The 25918-nt window shown below is 31.3% G+C and overlaps 1 protein-coding gene and 1 non-coding gene across 4 annotated transcripts in view; both read left to right on the forward strand.

Moving 5' to 3' along the window:
* LOC115882931 (venom metalloproteinase 3) overlaps positions 1-25918 on the forward strand; it is a 111453-nt gene that overhangs the window by 67378 nt on the left and 18157 nt on the right. For all 3 annotated transcript variants that reach the window (XM_030901195.1, XM_030901194.1, XM_030901197.1), the window contains exons 4-6: positions 1477-1757; positions 10523-10609; positions 25652-25790. In XM_030901195.1, the coding sequence (XP_030757055.1) occupies positions 1477-1757; positions 10523-10609; positions 25652-25790 (507 nt within the window). The remainder of the gene's footprint in view (positions 1-1476; positions 1758-10522; positions 10610-25651; positions 25791-25918) is intronic.
* On the forward strand, positions 8491-8563 carry Trnaf-gaa. Its single transcript has one exon. It is a non-coding gene; the product is annotated as a tRNA-Phe (tRNA).

A 25918-nucleotide genomic window follows, 5' to 3' on the forward strand; every position in this document is an offset into this window, starting at 1 on the left:
TGAATTGCAATACTTATCGATAGGTAAAATCCATTATCGTCCATCCCTAGTTTTAGTTATTGTCTTTTTTGTTTTACACATTTTGTGAGTTTCACCAAAAATCGTAAACACAATTAATGGAATATCTAAAAAAATCGGAATTTGTAACAAAACAGAGTTATGCTACTATTTTAGAATATACAGGGTGGTCTGAACTGTATTCCGGAAACTTCGGCAGCATATTCTGCAGATAAAAATAAGTAAAAAAGTTCGTATAAATGTATGTCCTAAAATGCTTAGTTTCGGAGATACAGGGTGTAGAAGTTTCATTTTTATTTCGATTTCTTCCAAATAATTTCTAAAGTAATGTCAATATTTGAATGAAAATTGGTGTCTCGGAGTTTTTTTGACATGATAAATTTGATTTTGATGTCAATATGGCTCCTACTAGTAGAGGGCCCCACATACATATTTTTTAACCGGTTTGAAGAGTAATAACTTTTTGTCCGTACCTGTATATAACTACTGAGTAAAAAAATATACATTTATGACGTTTTTTACGTAAAAAGGGTCTCTTGGTAAAAATCGCTACGAGTAATGGTTTTCGAGATATTTGGAATCGAAATGATCAATACCTGTCATCATTGACATTAATTAAACATGTTGTGACTAAATAGTTATTAGACTGAATTCATAAATTTGAAATATATTTGTGCCAAAAGTTCAACAGAAACTGTTTTATCATCATTTTTCGCAGAAAAATTTATGATTAATTTAAAAAAAATTAAAATTTTCTAAATTTATTATTTCAGTGAAATAACTATCTACTCAACGTGTTTATTTTTCGTCAATAATGATATGTATTGACTATTTCCATTCTAAATATCTTAAGAAAGGTTGCTCGCAATTTTTACAAAGAGCTATTTTTTACGTAGAAAGTGACAGAGATGTATATTTTTTTGCTCGGTAGTTTTATACACGTACGGACAAAAGTTATTACGCTTCAAAACAGTTAAAACACATGTAGGTGGCGCCCTCTACTAGTAGGAGTCATATTGGCATCAAAATCAAATTTCTCATGTCAAAAAACTCCGAGACACCAATTTTCATCCAAATATTGACGTTACTTCAGAAATTATTTAGAAAAAAATTGAAATAAAAATGAAACTTCTACACCCTGTATCTCTGAAATTAGGCATTTTAGGATCTACATTTATACGAACTTTTTTAGTTATTTTTATCTGCAGAATATGCTGCCGAAGTTTCCGAAATACAATTCGGACCACCCTGTATAGACATTTAGAAGCTCGGCTTTTACAAAAAAAAATAATTTTGGAGCCCTTGGTTTTAAACGATTTTTGTCTGGTAGATAAATCTTTTCCCACATCTAGTGATTTAGTACCGACTTTTCATGCCCAAGCGACTTATCATTTCCTTATTCTACATCCGTTCTGTATGATTATTTCCAATATCACTAATTTTTATGTTTATTTGCAGTACCAGACTACGAATTGGTGCCCATATACCATCACGTAAGGAAAAGAAGCATAGACACAGCGTCCGGTGGTACAAACTCCATACCAGAAGTGAAAACTTACCCTACCAAAGGCCCTCCAATACGCCAAAATCCAAAGTTGAGGCTGAAGGCCTTTGGGGAACCATTTAACTTGAGTTTAGTGCCCAACGAGGGACTCTTTAACAGAGAGAAAATCAAGATTATCACTGTAGAACCCAATGCTACATCCCAGCATGGCGTAGAATACGTGGAACATCCCCAAGTAAGTAAAGACCTGTGAAAATAACAAATTTATAAAAAATAAGTAGTTTTGAGTCTTTGATGTTATTAAAAAAAAATTTATTGCGAATTTTCAGCTAAACATATTTTTATTAGTTATATAATATTATATAATATAACGGGTGCGTCTCAAAAGTGGCTCACCCCTATAACTTATTTTTTCAGATAAAAAAACGAGATTTGGTATGATAGTATATGACATAAATTAGGATTGATTGGCGGTATTCAATTGTTTTTGGTCACTTCCTATTTCACTTTAAATAACTACTACTTTTGATTTTTTAATGGCACCCTCGGTATATTTCTACCTTATTTGCTAGAAAATGACACGCCATATAGAATGACGTATCATGTCAACTTTTGACATTTTCGCATATGGGTTATTTGAAATTGTAACATGTGGTTCATAATGACAATTTGACTCGAAATACCAAGTGTGTGGTACCAAATTATTCGTAAAAAAATGCTTTCTCCAAATATGCTAACGAACCACCCTTGTTTCGTTTGAAAAAATTAGATATTATTAAAAATACGATTTGGGCATCTTTTAACTGGCCAGGACAAGACATGAAAGACATTAGACGATCAAATCTATTTTTCCAAGGCTCCTTCTATGGAAAATTAGTGTTTATAACACAGCCATGGCACTATAGATTGAAATAAAACATACTATTTTTTTTTAAAGCGACAATGTCAAAAGTTGACATATGATATGTCATTCTATTCAGAATGTCATTTTCTATCGAATAAAGTAGAAATATACCGAGAGTGCCATTTAAAAATCTAAAGTTGTACTCATTTCCGGTGCAACAGGAAGCAACCAACAACAATTGATTACGTCAATCAATACTAATTTATGTCATATACTAATATACCAAATCTCGTTTTATCTGAAAAGATAAAAAAGGTATAAGGGCGAGCCACTTTCGAGACGCACCCGGTATATAGGATGAGTCTTAAATAAGTGCAAATATTTTTAGGGCTGGTAGATCTCGATTAAAGAAAGTTCAAATTTCTTTCAAATAAGTCCAAAATAATCGTGATATTCAAAAAAATTGATTTATATTTTTAAAAAAATTGAGATCCACCGGATTTTTTTCTGTATCTGCATCCCTTTTAGCTAAGAAATTATACCGTGCGAAAATTTGCGGTGGACAGCAGTTCTAAAAAGTTTTCAAAATTCAAAAAACTTCTGAAATTCAATTCTACAAACAGGACAATTTAAAAGAAAATGCACATCTCTTTTGCTAGAAAAACCTCATAACGTGTTCATAGGGGGTCGACATATACCACCCCATAAAAATATTTGCACTTATTTAAGACTCACCCTCTATAGTATTAACGGCGTCCAGTTGGCTTGGAAATAAAGATCAATGACATTCCCCATATAATTTTACATATAATATAAATGACAGTGATCTTTATTTCATAGCCGTCGCTGACGCCGTATTTTTTTCGATCATATTGTACCATACCAAACCATACGATCAAAAAAAAACGGCGTCAAATACGACTGGGGAAGGACTGTGGGAATGACAATCGATAATAATTTGGTGGAGGTCAAGCCCTAGATCCTAGATGTCATTACCTGGTGGCCTTAAAAAGGTTGTAATTTATTTTTATATTGAGTACAAACAATTTTTAAATGGTGTAGTTTTAAATCTGAGAAAAAATAATTTTTTGGAAATAGATTTGTGTATCCGGACACGGTTCTATATATTTTTAAAATGTCTATAACTAATGTTAATTTTTGACAAGAATTATGTCAATTTCTAGAAAAGAGATTGATCTCGCTAATATGATTATTAATTGTTTTTCCCCAGCCGTTTCTGACGCTGTTTTTCTTATCCAATATTTTAAAAACCCAGTTTTCAATGGAATCTGAAATATGATTTTTATTCGTTTTATTGAGGAATATTTTAAAAAATACAAATAGTCAGATATTTAAAACAATCCCTATTAACTTTGAAAAATATGCTCTAAACCAGTGATTCCCAAAGTGGTCCAGGTGGACCCCCAGGGGTCCACGGGAGACTTGCTGGGGGTCTACGTAGGCGTGAACAAAAAATGGGGGTCCATAAGATGTTAATGGGGGTCCACGAAAATTTATCTGCTTTTGATAGTAAAGAGCAAAAATGTAAGCATAGTTTTTATAAGGGCCTACCTACATTGTTTTAAGTACCTATCTAAGCAGATAATATTTTAATAAGGCAAGCGACTGTTACTTGTCCAAACTTGCGTATTCGATATTACGTACAATTTCGTGTACAGACTTGCAAAGCGCTATCCGCCCGACAATGCTTAATGCTTGTTCAGACATGAACTTGATCACCACTATAAATACTTGATGCCAAAGGCAAACGCATTCATTTGTTTCCGGAATTTCGAAAAAAAGGCGGAATTTGGAAAAAAAGTTGTGAGAAAATTTATATCTGTGTTTGCTAGTGCCGGAGAAAAGTAAGTAACCTACCTTTTTTTGTTATAGTACTTAAGTATTTTGTTTACGTGTACTAGTCGGTTGATCACAACGGCCTGTATAGATAGGTAACCTAGTAACTTACAGATATTTTAATTGTCCTCTTCGATTTGAAGACAAACACAGCACGTTTTATTCAATTGTGTTTTCACGAGAGAAACACTGCCTCTCTAAAAGGCCGAATAAGCAATATTGCAGAGCAATTAATTTTGTAATTTTTCTTGCAAATAACTACTAATTTTATAAAACAGTAATTTCATAATCATTTTAAATTGGTTTTGAAGTAACTATTTTATCAAAACTATTCCTTTTCGGAAAGAGCGAGCGGTGCGCGGGCGACGGGAAAAGGGCGGGACTTGGACTTCGATGCCAGTTTGTCACAATGACGTTTTAACAATGAAGCCGCAGACAAAAAATACGCAAATACACGGAGCGCGTGAACTCATTGATTTAATAAAATGTTAGTTATCGTTTTTATGGACAATTTTGGGATTTCGACTTTTATTTTTTCCTACACAAATATGATCAGTATTCGATACTGAGTACACCAATTTTTATTTATACTATTAAAAATTAGTGGTAAATTATGTACTTTAAAATTGATACCGTTTTGTGAAAACGTCTGTATTTGTCTCAGCGGTTTATTAGTTGGTCCCTTTACAAGCCGTAATTCTATTTCCGCGTGCTGACAAAGGCTGCGGTGTGATACCTATATTCAGAAAAAAACTTGGTTACTAAAACATTTTTTTTTTTTTACAGGTAAGGTAACTGACACGAAACATGGCTACAGCAAAGAAAAAATGTCGACAATATAGTATCGATTATTTGAAATATGGTTTTGTTCCATCAGAGGCAGACAAACAATTGCCCATGTGCCTATTATGCAACAAAGTTTTGAGCAATGACTCTATGAAACCATCAAAGCTCGAAGATCATCTAAAAAGGTGTCATACTGATAAAATAGGTAAAGATTTAAAATATTTTCAAACATTGAAAGAAAAATATGGAAAGAGACCCACCATGCACAGTATGTTCGCTTCAACATCTCAAAGTAACGATGATGGCTTGCGGGCATCTTACAATATCTCATTACTTATAGCAAAATCTGGAAAACCGCACACTATCGGAGAACAATTAATTTTACCCGCTGTTGAAGAGGTTTTAAAAACTGTTTTGCACAAATCTCCATTTGACGTACTAAAAAGAATTCCATTAAGTAACAATACTGTACAAAGACGCATTGATGAAATGAGCTCTGATATCGAAAGCTTTTTGTGCAATCATCTGCAAAAAACTCATTTTTCTATACAACTGGACGAGTCAACGTTACCCAGTAATGAAGCATTACTATTGGCATATGTCCGATTTATTGTTGAGGAAGAAATTCACGAAGAATTGCTATTTGCCAGAACTTTGGAGACTGACACTAAAGGCGAATCAATATTTAATGTCCTGAGTAATTTTTTTACGGAAAAATCGATCCCATTTACAAACATTATTTCAGTGGCAACAGACGGAGCTCCTGCAATGGTCGGGCGATATCGTGGGTTTATAAGTCATCTCAAAAGAATTATACCAGGACTTACAGCTATTCATTGCGTAATCCACCGACAACATCTTGTGGCAAAACATTTAAGTGACAGGTTGAACCAATCTCTTCATTTTGTAATAAAAGCTGTCAACAAAATCAGAAGCAATGCATTGAATACGCGTTTATTTGCTCAATTGTGCGACGAAAATGATGAAGACTTCCAACGACTGCTCTTACATACTGAAGTACGCTGGTTGTCGAAAGGTGCATGCTTAACGAGATTTTACTCTGTTTTCGATTCCATATTAGAGTTCTTAGAAAGTAGAGATCCAGATTTAAAAGAAAACTTGATCAAATTCAAAGCAGACATTGCGTATTTGACAGATTTGTTTAAAAAATTTAATGATATTAACTTGCAGTTACAAGGGGACAGCCTGAATTTAATAAAAACAAAGGGGATAATTTCGGCTTTTCTTGGGAAATTGAAATTTATGAAGCAAAACATTAGTCGGCGCGAATTCTCTCAATTTCCAAACTTGTCGCAGGTAGAATGTATTGATGAGGATATCCATACCTACAGTCAACATTTAAGTGCTCTGCATGATGACTTCAAAACCAGGTTTGAAGATATACTGACGATGGATATACCACCATGGATCATAAATCCATTTGATGAAACGGAAGTGGCCAATGTTGTATTACAAGAGGAGCTGCTCGAGCTAAGCACTAATGAGGAGCTGAAGGTGAAATTTAGAAAAGGCTACCCAACATTTTGGCTGCAAGCAGAAATACCCGAAAAATATCCTGGACTGTGGGAAATCGCAAGGAAATTTTTAATAGCTTTTCCCTCGTCATACCTTGTCGAAAGGAGTTTTAGTGCCGTTACAAACCTCTTAACAAAAAAAAAGGAGCAAATTAAACATCACAGAGCGGGGGGATTTGCGGTTATTGCTCACAAAAATAAAGCCAAACATTGATCGTTTGCTGACACTCCATCAGATACATCCTTCCCATTAATTAAAATTATGACCTGAACCTATATTACCTTAATATTTTTTCTTGTAATTCTATTCTTTTAATAAATAAAGTGATATAAAATGTACCATTTTTCGTTTTTATTTTACATATCGGAATATAGGGACAGAACTCAGAAGTGACACAATTTTTATTTTTTGGCGACTTTAAGAATGTGGTAGAAATGTAGCAGCAGGGGGTCCACCGAAACCAGTAAAATTTTGAAAGTGGCCCACGAGAAAAATAAGTTTGGGAACTACTGCTCTAAACAAAGATTTATAAAACTATAACGAACTAAAAGTCAACATCTTCGACCAAACCACCATAAAAAAACGATTATTAATTGATAATTGGTTATAATTGGTTATTGATAATAAACCAGTTGTTTATCCAGTGACTTCGTAAGGACTTAAAAAAATAATAATAAAAATAAAAATGTCTTATTTTAATGACACAGCCTTTATCAATATTTATCAAAATTAGAACTTAAGTATCTTAGGTAAGGAGGATTCAATATAATTTATCAGATTTGAAATAAATACTGTCCTAAGAGTAGTTTACTCTTGACGAAAAATATCGAACCCCATTAAAACGTACGTCTATGAGGTATCGCATTTCTTGCCCAGGGCAAAATGTACGTCTTATAGCTATACAGCCTCCTGCCAAAAATGAAAAAGATCGCTCAACAAACAACCAAGATATTGGCTTGTATTATCCATCTTAAGTGGGACACCCTGTAGATAATTAGTCAACTTTCAGTACCTACGTTGTTATGCAACTAAAAATACACAAAATATTTTCTTCCCATTTTTTGAATTAACGGACATTTTTTAAGTTTTAATATAAATAAACGCGAGTACCTGATTTTTTAAAGATGCAATTATATGTTTTACAATGGAACGTATTACTAACGTAGGTAATAAAAATCAAAGAATATTATGTAAATTAAATTAAATTTAACATTAGGAGCGCGTGTATATAATTACAAATCAAATACGCAGTGAATAGTTAAATTAGATAATTAAATAGGTAGTTATACGCAAAGATGTAAATCGTTGCCTTGTAACCGTTAAATAAAATAATAATATTATGCAACTTTCACCAGGTTAAATAACTGCAAGACAGTGAAAGAAGAAAGTATTTCTTCTGCTACTGGTCTCTGACAGCAGAAATGAAGATATTATGACCTAGATATGGCTAAATATAGACTTAATACTTACAGTTTCAATAAATAAAACATAACCGGAAGCAATCGTGATCACGAAAATACGTATTCAGATTCGCATATAGATAAAAATGTTTATCTACTCAAAAACTTTCTTGGTTAACAAATAATAACAGATAAATTCACTTCCTATCGAATATATTCAAGGCCAACTCGTTATCAGCGTCATATTAACGTAAAAAAGTCACAAAGAATTCCTGTCCAATCTTTCTGACAGGAAATTATTTTTTTATTAACATAATAAGATATCTATTTCCCTATTTTTACGCGATGTGATTTTGCAAACATGGAAGTATTTGGGTCAGGTTCAGTTTAACTTGTGTGATAGGAATATCTTATATATAGAAAAGAAGGTATATAAATTTAAAAAAAAGAAGAGTTTCACAGGAAATATTCATTGTTAAAATCTTCAAATTTTAATGTTATTCATCAACCGGTTCTTATAAAGCGTTTTATAAAATGATGTTATAGCCGAAATAGCTCAGTTGGGAGAGCGTTAGACTGAAGATCTAAAGGTCCCTGGTTCGATCCCGGGTTTCGGCATAACTTTTTTTTTTTTTTTTCATTTTTAAAATATTGTTTTATCACTGCTTTTCAGTTTTTTTTCAGTCATTTACCACCAAATTGTTGTTTTTCGTTAATAACGCCTATCAAAAAATAATATACATGATTTCAAAATTAGAACAAAAATAACTTTCAAAATTATATTGCATGCTTACTTTCTCTTAACCTTTCATGTCAATTTCATTTTTCTATTCTAATTTCTGAATCTAATCGCGATTTTACAATATTTGCATAAAAACTATATTGTAATATTTATTATTTCATAATAATTTTATAACCGTTTGTTATACAATAATAACTATTTTTCGCTATAAACAATTTGCATTGGTAAATCTAATTTTTAAGGCAGTTATTTTTTAAGATTTGATATATTCTTTTTTATGTATTCTGTTTATTTTATGGAAGTTCTCTATTTAATTGAAAAATTTTAAATAGTAAGGCCGATATGAAGCTTTTCCAGAAGACCCTGTATTTGAAAAGAAAAATAGACATTTTAGTTAACATCTGCGTAACGTAAAAAAAAGTTTAAAGAAAGAAAAAAAATAGTTCCATATACCGGGTGCGTCTCAAAAGTTGCTCACCCCCTATAACTTTTTTATTTTTTCAGATAAAAAATTGAGATTTGGTATGTTAGTATATGACATAAATTAGGATTGATTGACGCATTTAATTGTTTTCGGTCACTTCCTGTTTCACCGGAAATGACTACAACTTTTGATTTTTAAATGGCATCCTCAAAATATGGTTACTTTATTACATAGAGAATGACACTCTGAATAGAATGACATATCATATGTCAACTTTGGCCATTGTCGAATATGGTTTATTTGAAATTGCAACAGGCGACAATGCAATCATAACGACAATTTGACTCGAAATACCAAGTGTGTGGTACCAAATTATTCGTAAAAAATATCTTTTTCAAAATATGCGAATGAGCCATTTGAAAAAATTCAGATATGATTAAAAATACGATTTGGGCATCTTTTAACCGACCAGGAGAAGAAACTCAAAACATTAGACAATCAAATCTATTTTTCCAAGGCTCCTTGATTAAAAATTAGTATTTTTAACACAGCCATGGCACTCTAGATTGAAATTTAAAGTACAATTTTGTTTTAAGCGAAAATTTGTTCACATCCAGAATGGCATTTTCTATCGAATAAAGTAAAAAAATACCGAAGGTGCCATTTAAAAAGCAAAAGTTGTAGTCGTTTCCGGTAAAATAGGAGGTGGCCGAAAAGAATTCGTCAATCAATCCTAATTTATGTCATATACTAACATACCAAATCTCGTTTTTTTATCTGAAAAAGTAAAAAAGTTATAGGGGTGAGCCACTTTTCAGACGCACCCAGTATAGAACATTAAAAATACATACGTAAAAAGTGAAATTCAGTTCGTGGTGTGCCAAAGTTTTGTATTGTTTTAAAGTACTAACATTGCCTAGTTTTTATGGATGTTATAGATAAGAATAACTACCTATAATATTTTTCTACTACCGGAACCTCCGTAAAATGTCATAGCACACAATTCCTGCTATGACAGGGTTTTTTCAAGTATAATTTTTTTATAAAAAATCCTTATCCGTTTTAGCCATTCTATTTCTTTTTTTTTGCTTGTTACATTGGCTTTTGTGTTTGATTTTTTTTATGTCGTTTAATTTCGGAACTTGTTTTTTTATTACACGACCACTCCCCATTTTGTTTATATACAAATATGTCATAAAGAGTAGCTTACGTAAATAATATCCTATCCAAAATGTTATCTTAACTAGGAAGTAGATGCAAAATAAGTATCACAGCGTTGCACGATTTCATTTTTCATCAGTATAAGGCGTTGCCATATTTTATAATAATTCTTCTTGAAATTTATTTGAAACGGTAAAAAAAACTTCGTCTAGACTTCAACAATTAAAAATATATGCTTTTTTGTACACAGGATGGTGAAGAGATAGGTGAACTGTATCAAGACGAAGAAAACCAGGCAGCCATTTTATTAAGAAAAGAAGGAGGCGATATTGTAGTGGTGAGTGTTATTTATATATTTGAGATATCTACTTATTTTACTATAGGTTCAAAAGCGTATTTTGTATAGGGTGGCGCCTCTCATACGCCGCGGAAGCTCCAAGGAGAACAGTAGTTTATATTGAAATGAAATTTTGGCAGCATATGTAGGTTAACTGAAAGCATTTTGTAGAATGAGTGGGAGGGGGGTTAATCACTTCGACCTTACAGATCCATTGTGTCCCAAGCATTTTATAAAAATATATAGAATTATACAGGGTGTCCCCAAAAGAGTTACACATCAAAGTTGTGTTTTTTGTAATGGAACATCCTATATAGTAATTGATTTTCGGATTCTAGACAGGATTCTAGGATTCTAGGATTTTGACATATTTCACATTTTGTGAAAATGAAGAGTAAATTTTAAATTTCGATAAAAGCTACCTAAATTTTAGTTGACCTTGTATAGGCTGATATTTAATTACAGTAACCATTATATGTTAAACCAAATTGAAATTTGACCCGAAAAGTTATACAGGGTGAGACAAAATTAATATGGAACATTAGTTACTTTTAAAAGCAAATTACTCCTTTATTTTAAATGGAACACCCAGTATATTTTACCGTTATTCAATGGGGAATTTATATATCTTCATAATATTATTAAGGGCGCCTACAAGTCAGACAAAGATATTCATTCAAAACATATTTTAATTGTTACAGAATTAAAACTAGATATAAACCTATAATTATGTGACAAAAAGTAGCTAGACTAAATTAAATGCTCAAAATGCTTCCTTTCCTGTTAACTGTATAAAATGATTGTCTTTTCAAATGGATCTTTGCATTTTAAAAGACATTATGTGGAGTTCTACCTCGAAAAGCAGCGACAATAATTTCTCTCATGTTTACAATAGTAGGTCGAGTTTTGTAAACACTGTTTTTAACATATCCCCATAAAAAAAACAGATTAGATAAAATCAGGAGCATTTAAGTATTCTATTAATTGGTGAATACGCACTGCATTCACCAACTAATAGAAACATATCAAATTCTTTCTGATGTAGGATAAGTTTGCATTTTCGGAAAATTTCTGATTTTTTGTTTGTTTTAACTTACGCAAAATGATAACTAGTGGTTTAAGTTGGACTAATTGGACAGATATGTTGAAGTAACGTCAGACCTATCACAGCCACCTAGATTTTATCAAATAATAATAAAGATCTACTCATATCAAATAATGTAAATAAAAATATCTAAGAAAATCTTTGTTTGAGGTGTAGGCAACCTTAACAGTATTTTGAAGAGACATGAATTCTCCACTGAATATCGGAATAATATACTGGGTGTTTCATTTAAAATAAAAGAGTAACATGCTTTTAAAGGTGACCAATGATCAATATTAATTTTGTATCACCCTGTATAACTTTTTGGATCAAGTTTTAATTTGATTTAAAGTACAATAGTTAATTTAACTACATATTAGGCTATACCGGGTAAATTCAAATTTGGGTAGCTTTTATTGTATTTTAAAAAATTGTTCTTTATTTCAAGAAAATGTTAAATATGTCAAAAACCTTACATTTTAGTCATATACTTTTCTTATAAAACTCACCTTTATTTTTCTCCCAGAATCCGAAAATCAATTAATATATAGGGTGTTCCATTACAAAAAACACAACTTTGACATGTAACTTTTTTTGGGGACACCCTGTAGAACTCTCTATATTTTAAAAACTGCTCTCAATTAAACTACATGTGCTCACAAATTTTCATCTCAATAGAAGCTGTCGTTCTCCTTGGAGCCTCCGCGGCGTATGAGAGGCGCCACCCTGTATAAAATACTCTGTTTTACGACTCAAGGAAGATTTCGACAGACTATAACAGAGAAAAGACAGATAACGTTCATACCAATTTTTCTTGTTTTTTTTTAAGGGGACACACTGTATATTAGTTTTTTTTATTAGATGGAGACTACAACCATATACAGGGTGTCCCAGAAATGAGTGCAGATATTTTAAGGGGTGGTAGATCTGGCCAAAAGAAACATATTTTCTCTTTACCGTTTTTAAAATAGATTGAAAATAACCGAGTTATTTAACTTTGAAAGTTTAAAAAAAAATTGCGACATTTTGAGAGCCGCCGGGGAATCTCGCGGATCCCCCGGCGCGGGGGAGAGATCTCGCGGATCTCAGCTTGTTCGCCGCCCGCTGTTGCCACATCGACTAGAAAGACTTAAAAAGTACTTGAAAATCCCACACCATCCAAGAGGTTCTGCAGAGGTGCGTTACTTTTTTTAAGTGGGTGATCGCCAGTAGCCCTACTTTTCACATTACACAAAATAAACTAAAAGAAAAAAAACTTACCAAACAATAAAAAAAGATATCCCTATAGCAGAGAGATACAACTGCAGAGCTTTCTTTTTTTCCATTTTACCACTCTTAAAACTGCACATAACACTACACTTAATAACATCACTTCACTACAATTCTTAACAACACTATGCAAATTTTCAACTGTGGAAATATTGGCTCTCCTATTAATTTTAGAGCTAAATCGTAAATGGTTTTTAAAGATACATTACAAATTTGCACAAGGGGATCCAATATCTCGACAGTTCAAAATTTGCATGGGATATCCTATATTTCCAACGATGATGCACCACCCGGTATACCCTTCGCTTCTTGACTGCATGCTATTACAATAATTGTTCATGACGACCTCCATTTCCAATACATGCTCTCCTTCTTCTGAGCATGGAATTTTTAACGTTTTGCAGCAATTCTTCGTTGCTTTTCACGAATCCCTCAAATGCTGAACCATACTTACAAAGGTTCGAGCATTAGGGATTTATCTATTCCGATACTCTTCGGAATAAGTCTCCGAGCTTCTACGGCGCTTTCCCCTGCCAGAAAGTACCTATGCTCCACAAAACATCCCCCTTTAGAACTTTTTCTTTAATGGCCATAAGCGGGAGTAAAAGACCAACCGCCCGAACAAACACTAGAGGCGCCACCGGTCATCAAATGGTGTAAAAATTGCGAAAATTTAATCATCTAATTTTGACACAAGGGGTCGCGCTTAACTTTTTCAATTTTAATTCAATATTCATTGTTTTCAAACTATATTATTAGACTTTGTTGTATTTTGTGAATATATAAATGTTTTCTTAGTATAAAGTTGCATTATAGTAATTTAAATTACATTACATACATATTTAAGATTAAATATTATGACATATATGTCAGTTGCCGTCTAAAATGTCATCTTGATAACAAAAAGTTTAGTTATTGTCAAAAGTAGTTAAAATCATGTTAAAATATTAAAATTTACAAGTTATAATTAGATATTTTATATTATTTCAGCAACAAACACATAATAGTACAGCGTAATGTTGATATGCAGGTCCAAAATAAAAAGTGCCGTTATATTTTTCAGTTTTCGTTGTCAGCCGCGGAAGTTTCAGTGATTTTAGTGCTGTCAGATATTTTTATTTGTGAAATAGAAATATTGCGTTTGGATTGCAAAACTAAAAGTGGAAGTTTTAATGCAATGTAAGTAAACGTTTGTCCATTTTATATTTTACTTTTTTCATACCTACGACAAATATACATACATATATTGAAATTTTATAATTCATTTTATTTAAAAAATGTTAGAAAACAGCTTGTAATCCTGTAATTGACATAATTGTTATGTAATATATTCCATTTAAATGTAATATATTACTTTACAATTAAAAAAATGTAAATTTAAAAAATATATTAAAAATATATACAGGCATTAATTGAAATTTTTTGAGTGCGAACAAACACGAGAGGCGCTTTATTATTTACTTTCATTTCTTAACATGACAGATGAAGTTCTAAAGGGGGATGTTTTGTGCTATGCTCTTAGCATATCCACCATAGAATAACTAACTGAAAGAAATGAAAACTCCTATGTTAAAGCCTGGAAACACGCGCTCGACGCGATCCAAGCGGGCTACTGGCAGAACTAAAAGTTCGCGCCATATTTTTAAATGGACCTTTACTGCCAGTTCATAAGTTTTTTACTTATATTTGGTAATTTCAATCTAGATTATTCATTTATTTATAACAAAACATTTACAAAATAAAAATAATGTATTTCGATACAAATAAATTAATAATCTAGATTGAAATTATCCCTGAAAATAGAATAAAACACGAAAAATTTGTAACATGATTATTTTATTATAACATTTGTTAATAAAAATACATATAACAAATTCAATACTATACAAGTATATATAAAAGTTATCAGAATTTATACGATCAGTTATAAATAATTATAAAAAAAGGTTATAAATTATAAATAAATAAATCATTATATAAAAGGCATATTAGTTAACGTGTATCTAATTTGGTATAACTTTAATCTCAACTTTAATGACCTATTCAAATAGAAACATCTTACAATTTGCGTTATATAATACACAAAGCCAAGGGACAAAATTGTTATTAAATCTATTCTCGATGACTCGAAGCATTTTTTTTTCAAATAAAACAGGACATATAGGGCTTATAAATAATACAAGGGTATAGAAAATATATAAATAAGTAAATACAAATATATTTTCAACCTAATGATTAATGATTATACTCGTTTAAATAAATAAATGATCTTTTTAAAATTACTTGTTTGTCTTTGCAAATTTGTATATTTAATATTTATCTAAAAGCGTACACTTACATAAATTACTGCACAACCTTTAAAATTAAGCTTTTAATATGTTATACAAATTCTTGATTCGAATAAATACACTTAAATAAAACTTTAAAATTAATGATCTTCCAAATTTCTGAGACAGCCATTTTGTTGAAAGAATTTGTTTTGATTATGAGAAATTTCATAAAAATTATCACAGGGATTAATTAATCTTATATATGAAACTACTTGGCTTTTAAATTTCACAATCCTATCGTCCAAAATACTCTAAATTCGCAAAAATCCGTAAATATTCCCATAAAAACAAATCACAATTCACTTCCACTTCACAGAAACTGACAGACATTGCCAGATATGGAATGACGTTTATTTTTCAATTTATTTTACTGATCTAACTGATCCGGGTCACTTAGAAATTAAATTTTTATTAAATTATTTAATTATAATTGTTTCTGGCGAAAGCAACTTCATATCAATGTTTATTCATAGGGTAACAAAGCACATCGCTGTAAAATTATCAACATTTTATATAAATATTTATATTTTTCAACTACTCCAACTACTCCAATTACTCCACAGAGAATCAAACGAATTGTTAATTAAACTATACTCTGTGGATGACTTGATAAAATCATGATGAAATTAAAGTCCCTAGATGAATATCTAGGGACTTTAGATGAAATTTCTACGCAGCGCCATCTATCCCTCTACTGGCAGAAACTCCGCCGTGTTTCCAAAATTCAAATGGCAGTTTCATCCGCCTGATATCCACCTTCTTCTTATTTGTATACTCCATTGCGATTTGCCTATACCGATACCGATTACCGACACAAAAATATGCACTAACGAACATTTCACAACACTTTAAACACAATCTCCGATCACTTTCTCGAATTTTAAAAGCTCGATAATATTAGAAATTAGATCGATTTTTAATAGTGTACATGCTTTGTGTACACTCGATTAATAATGTCGTTAGTCGTTAATATAATACAGGAATCTGTAATTTTCTCCCCACCGCCCATTTCATTGGAAAAAACGGCGGCAAGTTTTCTGCTTTTGAAATTACGATCGATGGCATTCTATTGTGTAAAAGTGGATGGTAAATGGCATCGATCGTAATTTCTCAGGCAATTTAACGTCTTAGCAGGTATACTCATTTTTTTATCAAAAAAGCTTTATAGAAAAAAGAATAACTGAATATGTTAGTAGCTTTATTACTAATTAAACTATTCAAAACATGTTTTGATATTACTAAAAAAAATTAACTAAAAAATATAGCAAATTTTATAGTTTGACGACGTTATAATTAACAATAGGCAAATGGAAAAAATTACCTAACTACATATTAGAGACATAATTCCATACCTAGAAATACCGTATGGTCGGAAAAAACGGCGTCCAGAATGGCTTGAAAATAACGGTCGGTGAAATTCTCCATAAAATTTTACACATAGATTGACAGCGATCTTTATTTCATAGCCATCGCTGACGCCGTTTTTTTTTTCACGACCATATTGTATTTCCCATTAATCGCATGGTGGCAATACTAATTTATATTTAAAGAGATATATCTAAATGTGTATATACTAGGTATTTTATGAGCAATCATATTTAAGCTATTATGACTCATATCATATTCTAATTACTTGAAACTTGAAACATAATATTTGCTCCTATTATATTCATGTAACTAAATTTTCTAATATTAATAACTCTCTGATAATAAAAAACAAGAGTGTGTTTTGAAAAAGTAAAGCATAATTACTGTGTATTGACTTTATTGTGAAAAGCAACCTATTTGAAACACATTTACGTAACTTACAGAATAGTTTAAAAAAGAACTTACACACATGTTTTTTTAGTCTATTTTCTTTATTATATTTGAAAACTACAGTCCCCCTTCCAATACATAAAAACATTTATATTCAAATATACTCTAGATAGAGCTCCAATTTTTATATGAAATGAGAATTTGTTCACACATAAACTACCGTATGATCGAGAAAAAACGGCGTCAACGATGGCTATGAAATGAAGGTCGCTGTCATTTTATATGTAAATTTATATAGGAAATGTCATTGATCGTCATTTCCCAGCCAACTGGACGCCGTTTTTTTTTCGATCATATGGTACATTTTATGTATTTTATTCTTTAATTTTAATTACTACAAATGGTCTTGATATTTTTCTTTTGAATACATATATTCTTGTTACTCTCTTTCATCTTTGTCTCTAATATACAGATGCATTGCAATTTGTTGTTAGTATATTTATGTAATCATTTCATAAATCCTAAAAATAAAAATGGTTATAACATGCTTTCCAGATATCCATATCCACAATATTCTGTGTGTAAATATGTTCAATTTTTAATAACCCATTCACTAAATGAGATTGTGAGACAACATACAGGTAGCTGTTTAAATAATTTTCAATCTTTGTATGTAATAATAGATTTCACATATTATATGCATTACATTCAGTATTACCTGCAATAATAAAAGATATTTTCTTTAAAGTGTATAATTCTATCTAACACACTTCTAATAAAGTATACTCTGACTCTTTGAACATTTGTTACAGCTTCTAATAATTAGGTATATCGATAACTTCCTAAGAAATTTTGTTAGCACTTTTAGTTAGTTTACCATTTTTCTCAATATATTCTGCAGAATATAATATGACTCGATACATTCACCTAGAATAAAATCAATAATATCATTTATGAATAGAAAACTACATGTATAACTTTTTCATTAATATTTGCAATTTCAGACCAGAACTTGTCTGAAGAGAACTTTCTTGGTTTGTTTAAAAATATCTTACCGTATAACATAAATTTACATCTGAATTAATCTAATCAGATCAAATTTTCTTCATAGTATAGAAAACATCGAAACTATTTGACTGGTAATCGAGCTATCAATAAGCTGACACTAAAATTTAATGAATAATTAAATGGGATAATTATTTTCATGTAAAACAAAACTTTATACTTAATAAGACCACAGGGAGTACATTATTACAACAGTGTTACTGAGATTTTTGATTTAATGTATTGCTTGGTATTTGTAGATCTGTTATTGTATTGTGATTACAATTGCCTTCTTCTCCATTGATGCATCCTAATTTAAGATTACTGATTTTCTAATACATAATTAAAGTGAAATTATTTTTCCTACCATTACATAATTAATTTCTTCCTACCATTAGGTAGATACCTGAAAGGTTAATAAATTAAAAACGAATTTATTAAGACATTTAAACTGTTTACCTCATTTCTCACATATTTTTGACACCAAACATTATAAATAAATCAAAAAATATTCGTATACCAACTGAATTATATGATATTTCATTTTGAATAATAAAAGTACTTTTTTACAGGTTTATTTGGCATTGTTTGCATTGTTTTTTGTTGTTTTCTGTTTTGTTTTTGTGCGAGTTTAATAACCCACGATTAACCTTAAACATAACCTTAAACTACACACCATACTAGGGATGTACGATTCGAATCGATTATTATCAAATCGACGTGATTTTTATCAAACGATTTTTTGGTATAATCGATCTTTTTTTTTAAATCGAAGACCGATTTTATTTATACAGTTTTACAGGTTTATTTATTTGTTAGAATTTAGAATAAGAAAAAACACTTTAGTTTTGCTGGAATATTTGTTTGCAGTGCATCCCTAGTAAAAGGCCATCTAGCAATGAACTGAAAAATTAAGTGTAAGTGCTCGCTGCCGCATGCGCCGATGTTTGTTTATCACTTTGATATCAGGTGTCAGATTTTTGTCGGGGCTTCCCATATTTTTATATTTTAGATAACGTAGAATACTCTTTGATTTTACCTTAATTCTTTCTTGGGTATACCCTTTCTTGTACTTTTATTTTATTTTTGGGATATCCCTACTCCATACATTAAACATTTAGAAAATTGATTTATCTATCTTTATACAACCACCAAAACGTTGACCCATAATAGTAATACATCAGTCCAGTAGAGGACGCTAAGGTAAAAAATTTCTAAATAAAAATTTGTAATTTGTAATTCCTTCAGTGTTTTCGAAATCGTTGTCGGGGTTGCGTCGGTTTTGAAGAAATGTCGAAGAAAACCCCGGACTGTCTACCATCAGCCTCCGGATATGAGTAGTTATTAAAGCAAGTTTTTTTAACATTTTTTATTGTATTTATGAGTTTAGTGTTTGATTATTATCATGTGAAAAATTTTAAATAATATTTTAAAAGTGATAGGCATGTGATAGGTTTGTGATGTTCAGTTTAATAGATATTTGGTGTGTATGTGTTTACGTATATGTGTGCTGGATAAAAACACTTTCATTAAAAGGGTAAGCTCTAACTAAACATTAAAGGTTATAATTGTTTATTGAAACGATTGAAAATATTTCCTAATATGGCGAAAAAAGAAGCTATAATTGTTAAGATTTATTTTTTCAGTTTACTCCACTGTAAAAAGTATTTAAAATATTGCGCGTTTCTCTAGAATTAGTAGAGCAATCTACACTAATATGAATAAAATGAATTTTCGTATTTTTTTCTGTAGCAACTTAAAATAATTGAATTTATAGATAAACATGCAGAATGTGGGTATGGTAGGAGGTGGCAACGTTGCATTCTCTCCGACACTCTCTATGCCCGGTAAACGAATTTCCCGGGGAGTGAACAGTGGCACTCAAAGGTTTTTCAACATTTTCCGGAAAATGTCAAGAAAAATATAAAATTTTCAACATTTTTTTTTCGCAAAAAAAACCTCATAGGCGTGTTTCTGGGGTTGAACTATACTACCAGTTAAAATATCTGCACTCATTTCTGGGACACCCTGTATAATTTTAAAGTATATGATACTAAAATCTGGAGTAGTAAAATAAAGACATCACATATGCTAGGTCATTTATAATAGCTTTTAATACTGTAAAGAGATATGACCAAAAAGGTACTGGTTTAAATAAAATAAGATTAAAGTTATTTAACCAACTTTTAAGGTATAAAATTCAGTAAGTGTTTGTAAATTATTGAAATTATTATTAGTGAAATATTTTGTTTTTTTTATGTTGTGTATTTTATTCATTCCTGTGCAATATATTGATAAATATATAATAATAATTGCAGGGTGTTTCTTGAAGTTTGAAAGTAAGAAATCTTTTTCATAGATTTTTGTTTAACACGCACCTCTGTATTAACACACCCCCTAAAATATTTTATATTTGAAATAAAATAACTCGATTAGATTTTTTCCTGTTTTACAATTTACCGTTTTTTCAGTATTTTGAAGTAATCATTTGTCACTAAAATTTTAATTATATTAATTTCCCGCTTTGCATTGCAACTGTACCCAACTTATTTGTTTGTAAAATAAAATAAACTAATTTAAAATTAAAATGACAGACACATCTATCACCGTGAAGGATCTTGTCGTTGGACAGACTATAGTTTCGTATAGTGTGTCCAAGAAGAGGATCCCTGACAGTGACACTTGTGTCTGTCAATATTCCAACTCTCATACTTTCAATATTCAACTCAACTCTTAACTCATTACATTACTCTTAACTTAACTTATTCTCTCAACTCTTAATATTTCAACTGTCTGTCATTATTTCACTGGAAAAATGTCTGTCATATTTCACTGGAAAATTGTATTTTCTATAATTTTTTTGATGTCGCTTGTCAAAATCTTCCTTGACATATTGGGGCAGACTGTACTACTCTCAACTCTGAGGCACTGAAGAAGAAACTAACTTTTTACTAATCTGAATTTTAATGTTTTTTTTATTTTTCTTTCTATGGTTTTTTATTTATTTATGGATTTTAATGAATCCAAGAAGTCATTGGACGTATTTTTTGCAGACAATAAAAACAATTAATTCTGCAAAATCCATTTTGGAACCGAATGTAAATATTTACAGGTAGATAGCTGTGTAACTGTATGACAAAGTGCGAAAATTTTGATAAAATGAATAATATTTTTACTGTTAAATGTTTATCTGAGGTTTTGACATGACGTAGGTTGTCTTAAAAAGAAAAATAATCATAAATATTTTTTTTCAAAAATAATAAGAGGAATGCGAATCGAAAACAAAATCATAAAATATTTAGTGGTTTTCTTATTAAGATTATTAAATTTGTATTTAATTCTTTTTCTGGGTATTATAACATTTCTTAGCTCAATTTTTTATTTACGGTTGGGAAAGTTAAGATCACTATTAACAGAGAAATACTGTTTTGATCATTAAAAAATAATCAAAATCTGATCAATTTTCTTTAATAGGGTGAAACTGGATACCGTGAGAAATAGTGCAATTTTATATTTATCCAAGGCTGTTGAAGCTTCATTTAACATTACATTATACATTATGAATCTCTAATACAACGTTGCCAGATATATCGGTCATATTTATAGTTGTTTCATGTGAGTGTGACGAAAAATAAACACCTTATTGCACAGTGGCGGATACAGAGGGGGGCCCCTAAAATCTACAAGTTGGGTAAATATTTTTATTTAGCTTTTTGGGTTAAACATGGCGCCTTAAAAAGCATATTCTATATTACTTTTTATTTGGCCCCCCCCTAAAATAAATTTTTGTATCCGCCCCTGTTATTGCAAACCCTTTGGTCGCCATTAATTTATTTCACCTTCATAACGGCCGGGGTACAAATGCACCCCAGACATAAATTTATTGCGATAATTTTTGAATTATTATTTACTTACTTTCCTATAAGCTCTTTTGCTAATCTTTTACAAACATACTTCTAATTCAGTATACCGGGTGCGTCGGCTAATATATAAGTGGCTCACCCTTATAACTTTTTTATTTTTTCTTATAAAAAAAAAAACGAGGTTTGGTATATGTTAGTTTGGTTAGGTTTACTAGTTTACATTTAAAAAAATGGTAAATGACGACAGAGATATGACATAACTAATCTCATTTTATCAGTCTCTGTTTTAACTTTTAATTGATTATTTTTTAGTATACCTACTATTTTTGAAAAATAATTTATTTTGTGTGTATGTGTTGTACATCTACATATATAATTTTCTATATCTGTGATTATAGCTTTAGTAGTTGAGGATGCATCCATACCATCTTAGAAAAATCGGAACGGCGCGGCGGCTGCGCCGGCGTATCGGCGTAACGACTTTGTATTGATTTCCAGTAATTTTATTGGCTGAAATTTTTGACAGATGAATTTTCGAAAAATTTTAGCCAATAGAATTGCTGGTAACCGATTAGGTCGTTACGCCGCGCCGCCCCCGATACGCCGTTCCGCTTTTTCTAGGATGGTGTGGATGCATCCTGAGTATTATTAGCAACATACAATACATTTAAGTAAACTTTGAATTAAATAATACAAATTATGTATTTTATGTAAAAATAGTACTATAATATATCTTAGAATCAAAATATGTTTAGTTAATTAAATACCTTCATAAAAAAAGTTAAGTAAAGTAAAGATATGAAGTTAATTAATTTGTTGCCAGGGCTAATCTGGACGGGGCCTACTTTGTTTACGCGGAATCCGAACCGCGGTCTTCGGCCATATCATGGTCAATGGCCTACCGACTTGGCAAGTGTCTAAATCGACTCTACTCCCGAGATATCCGATCTCATCCGACCTCGAACCGGCGCACAGACGGGTATTTTACGACTCTAGCTGGCCAAAAGTCGATTATAAAAAGTATAAAATGTACCAAAAAAAATTATCAGAGGGCTTCGACAAATGAACAGAGATCACTTTTTTATGGGCTTTGCTAATGTTAAAATAAATTTAGTTTCTCCTTATCAGCCTAAACTTCGTCTTTGTGTCGATTATATTTAGCGATTTTTATTTGAATTTAAGTTCATATATATTCCTTACGGTTTAGTGCTACGTATAGTGTATTAATTGTCTAAGAAATAATAGAAGGTGATGAAGCAGATAAGCGACTATCAGCATAACACAGCTTTATTTATCCTGGAGATATTTTCAATATTTTTTATGTATTAAAGCGATCTTTGTTCATTCTTGAAATTTTCATCTATTTTTTTTCCTTAAGAGAATTAGTTTATTTCCGGGTACAATTATGGAATTAATTTTGTGGCAAAAATATTCTACAAGATTGTAGTTTCTGACAGTGAAAAAAGCTATTCCACATATTTCCCCCTTTTCAAAGAAATTTATAAGAAAATTAAAAACTACAAAAACTTTGTTTTCAGAAATATTTTGTTTTAGTCTACAACATAAATTTGTTACTTTAGGTTGCTCCAATGTAAAACTTTTTACCCGATTAAAGCTGTATAACTTAATGAGAAGACAGAACTTACCCACACTTTCAATGACAAATTGAACTATTCAGAAAATTATCTTCTATCCGTTGAATCATTTTCTGGCGAAGAAAAGCTTTTTATAAAACAAAAGTTTTCTTATGAAAAATTTGAATTTAAAAGGCGATGGGTGGCTGTTCATTACATAGAAGAAAGATTTTTGGAAAAAAATAACTTATGGTTGCAAGGAGTTTTCGGAATTCCTAAGCCGACGGCCACTTCAGGAAGGCCAGACTTTTCAGACTTGAGTGACAGGAGTAAGAGGCGAAAGAGCAAAGAGTTGAGGGGTAAATTTAGTCCAGAAATTATGGGCTATGCTACTCAGATGCAGCTAAGATCGGAAGGCCATAAAAACGCAAGTTATGTTGTAAGGGAACTAATCAGTAATCCCGCAAAAGGCACCGAAAATAAAAACGCTATAATTGGAAAAGAGCAAAAAAGGACGATTTCTCCATTAAATGCGGTGTCAGTCACGCTGGTGGAAGCAGATCTATCAAGGCGTCAATATGAAATTATTAGAAGTACAAACAAAAGGCTTTATCTCTGTTATAGTATTTTGCAGCGCGCCAAGAAAGATTGTTACCCAAATAAAAGTGCATTTAGGGTAACCGAAACTTGTGCTAAAATTAGATTACAAGATCTAATGGATCATACAGTTTTACGATTACTCACTTATCTTGAGGACGTTTTGGAATTGCTAAGTGAACAAGAATGTACAAATCTAGTTTTGATATGTAAATGGGGATGTGACGGATCCCAGCAGTTACAAATTAAACAAAAGTTTAGTTGCGAGGAAGATTCTGACTGTAATATCTTTCAAAGTTCTTTTGTGCCAGACAAGCTTATATGTGACTTGAACCAAAATGTGATTTGGCAAAATCCGACGCCATCATCCCCTAGATTTTGTCGACCAATTAGAATTCGTTTTATAAAGGAGTCTTTTTCTTTAAATTAGTCCAATTTAGCATCAAGTTTTATATAACACCCAAAAACCCTATTTGATAATTTTGACCAGCTAGAATGTTAAAATACCTGTATGTGCGGCGTGAATGAGCAGTGTGTGTCAATAGATTTTATACTTTTGCCTTTATTGGACAACAGCACGATACAGAGTTTCGAACCGGTCACCCGTCCATCCACTAGTATCGCCTTACGTCGCTTAACTTCGGTGTTCTAATGGGAACCGGTGTTTCGACGTAGCTGGGCTGTTGCCTTTTCATAAAAAAAACATTTTAAAAATATTTTCAAAGGAAAAAAAATTACGGTGCACTTGTACCCCACTTGGTATTTAATGGAATTTTTTTGACCCCGGATTTATGAAGGTTAACATAAAATTGAGCAAATTTCGGACATCTTCGAGCGTCTGGCAACAGTGTTTTAGTGCGAATTTGTCGGTCGGTATATTTCTGTTACGCAACGGAAGAAGATCTGAAATGAAGAGAAAGAAAAAAAACTGACAAAGCTTAAAGGTAAAAGTTCATCATGGCAATCTTTCAAAGGCTGAAGATATGTTATGCAATAGATGTAGAGTATGTTATGCTGCTGTATAAATACCAAACGCTCATCAGGCATAAACAGTTAAATTGCATCGTAAATCGATGATATAAAGGACGATTATTAAATAATAATAATCATCAAAATGCCAGTAGATTATTTATGGTTTATATAAAACACACGAGTGCCAGAAAATTGAAAGAGATTAATTTGTTATGTTAAAAAACGTATAATCTGTTAAACATCCTCTACACTATGCCCGAAATGTTCCACGAAATATTTCTGGAAATATTTCGAGAAACATTTCGCGAAACATTTCTGGTAATATTTTCAGAAGTAAACTCAATGCTTTTCCAATGTTGCGGGAAATCTCGGTCGCAAACTCTGAAATAGAACACGAAATAGACCGAGACATTCCGTGATTTGTTTTTGGTTGGGTTGTTTGTTTGTTTTTTATTGTTAACAACTTTACAGTTACTTTACTTTTCAAAATAATCTGGTATATTGTGCATTAAACATCTAAAATATTACATTGGGACTTTATTTGTTTCCAGGAAGGTTCCATTGGTGCTCATCTGGCCATCAGACCTGTTCCATCACGTCTTAGACCCGCTGTCAAAGCCCAAAATCCTGATGACGAGGTGTTTCTGGATGACGATGGCGAAATGAGCAGTGAAGTAGCCATTGACACAGGTAAAAAAAACTTTAAACTGCTTATTTAAAACTTTGAAAAAAACTTTTAAGCCTAGAATTATTTAAATAGTTGCATGCTTTGTTCATACTTTTTTTATCTTTTGAGATAGCTTTAATATAAAATACTT

The sequence above is a fragment of the Sitophilus oryzae genome, unplaced genomic scaffold (assembly GCF_002938485.1).
Source record: "Sitophilus oryzae breed Bouriz unplaced genomic scaffold, Soryzae_2.0 scaffold_1801_pilon_pilon, whole genome shotgun sequence".
Classification (NCBI taxonomy): domain Eukaryota; kingdom Metazoa; phylum Arthropoda; class Insecta; order Coleoptera; family Curculionidae; genus Sitophilus; species Sitophilus oryzae.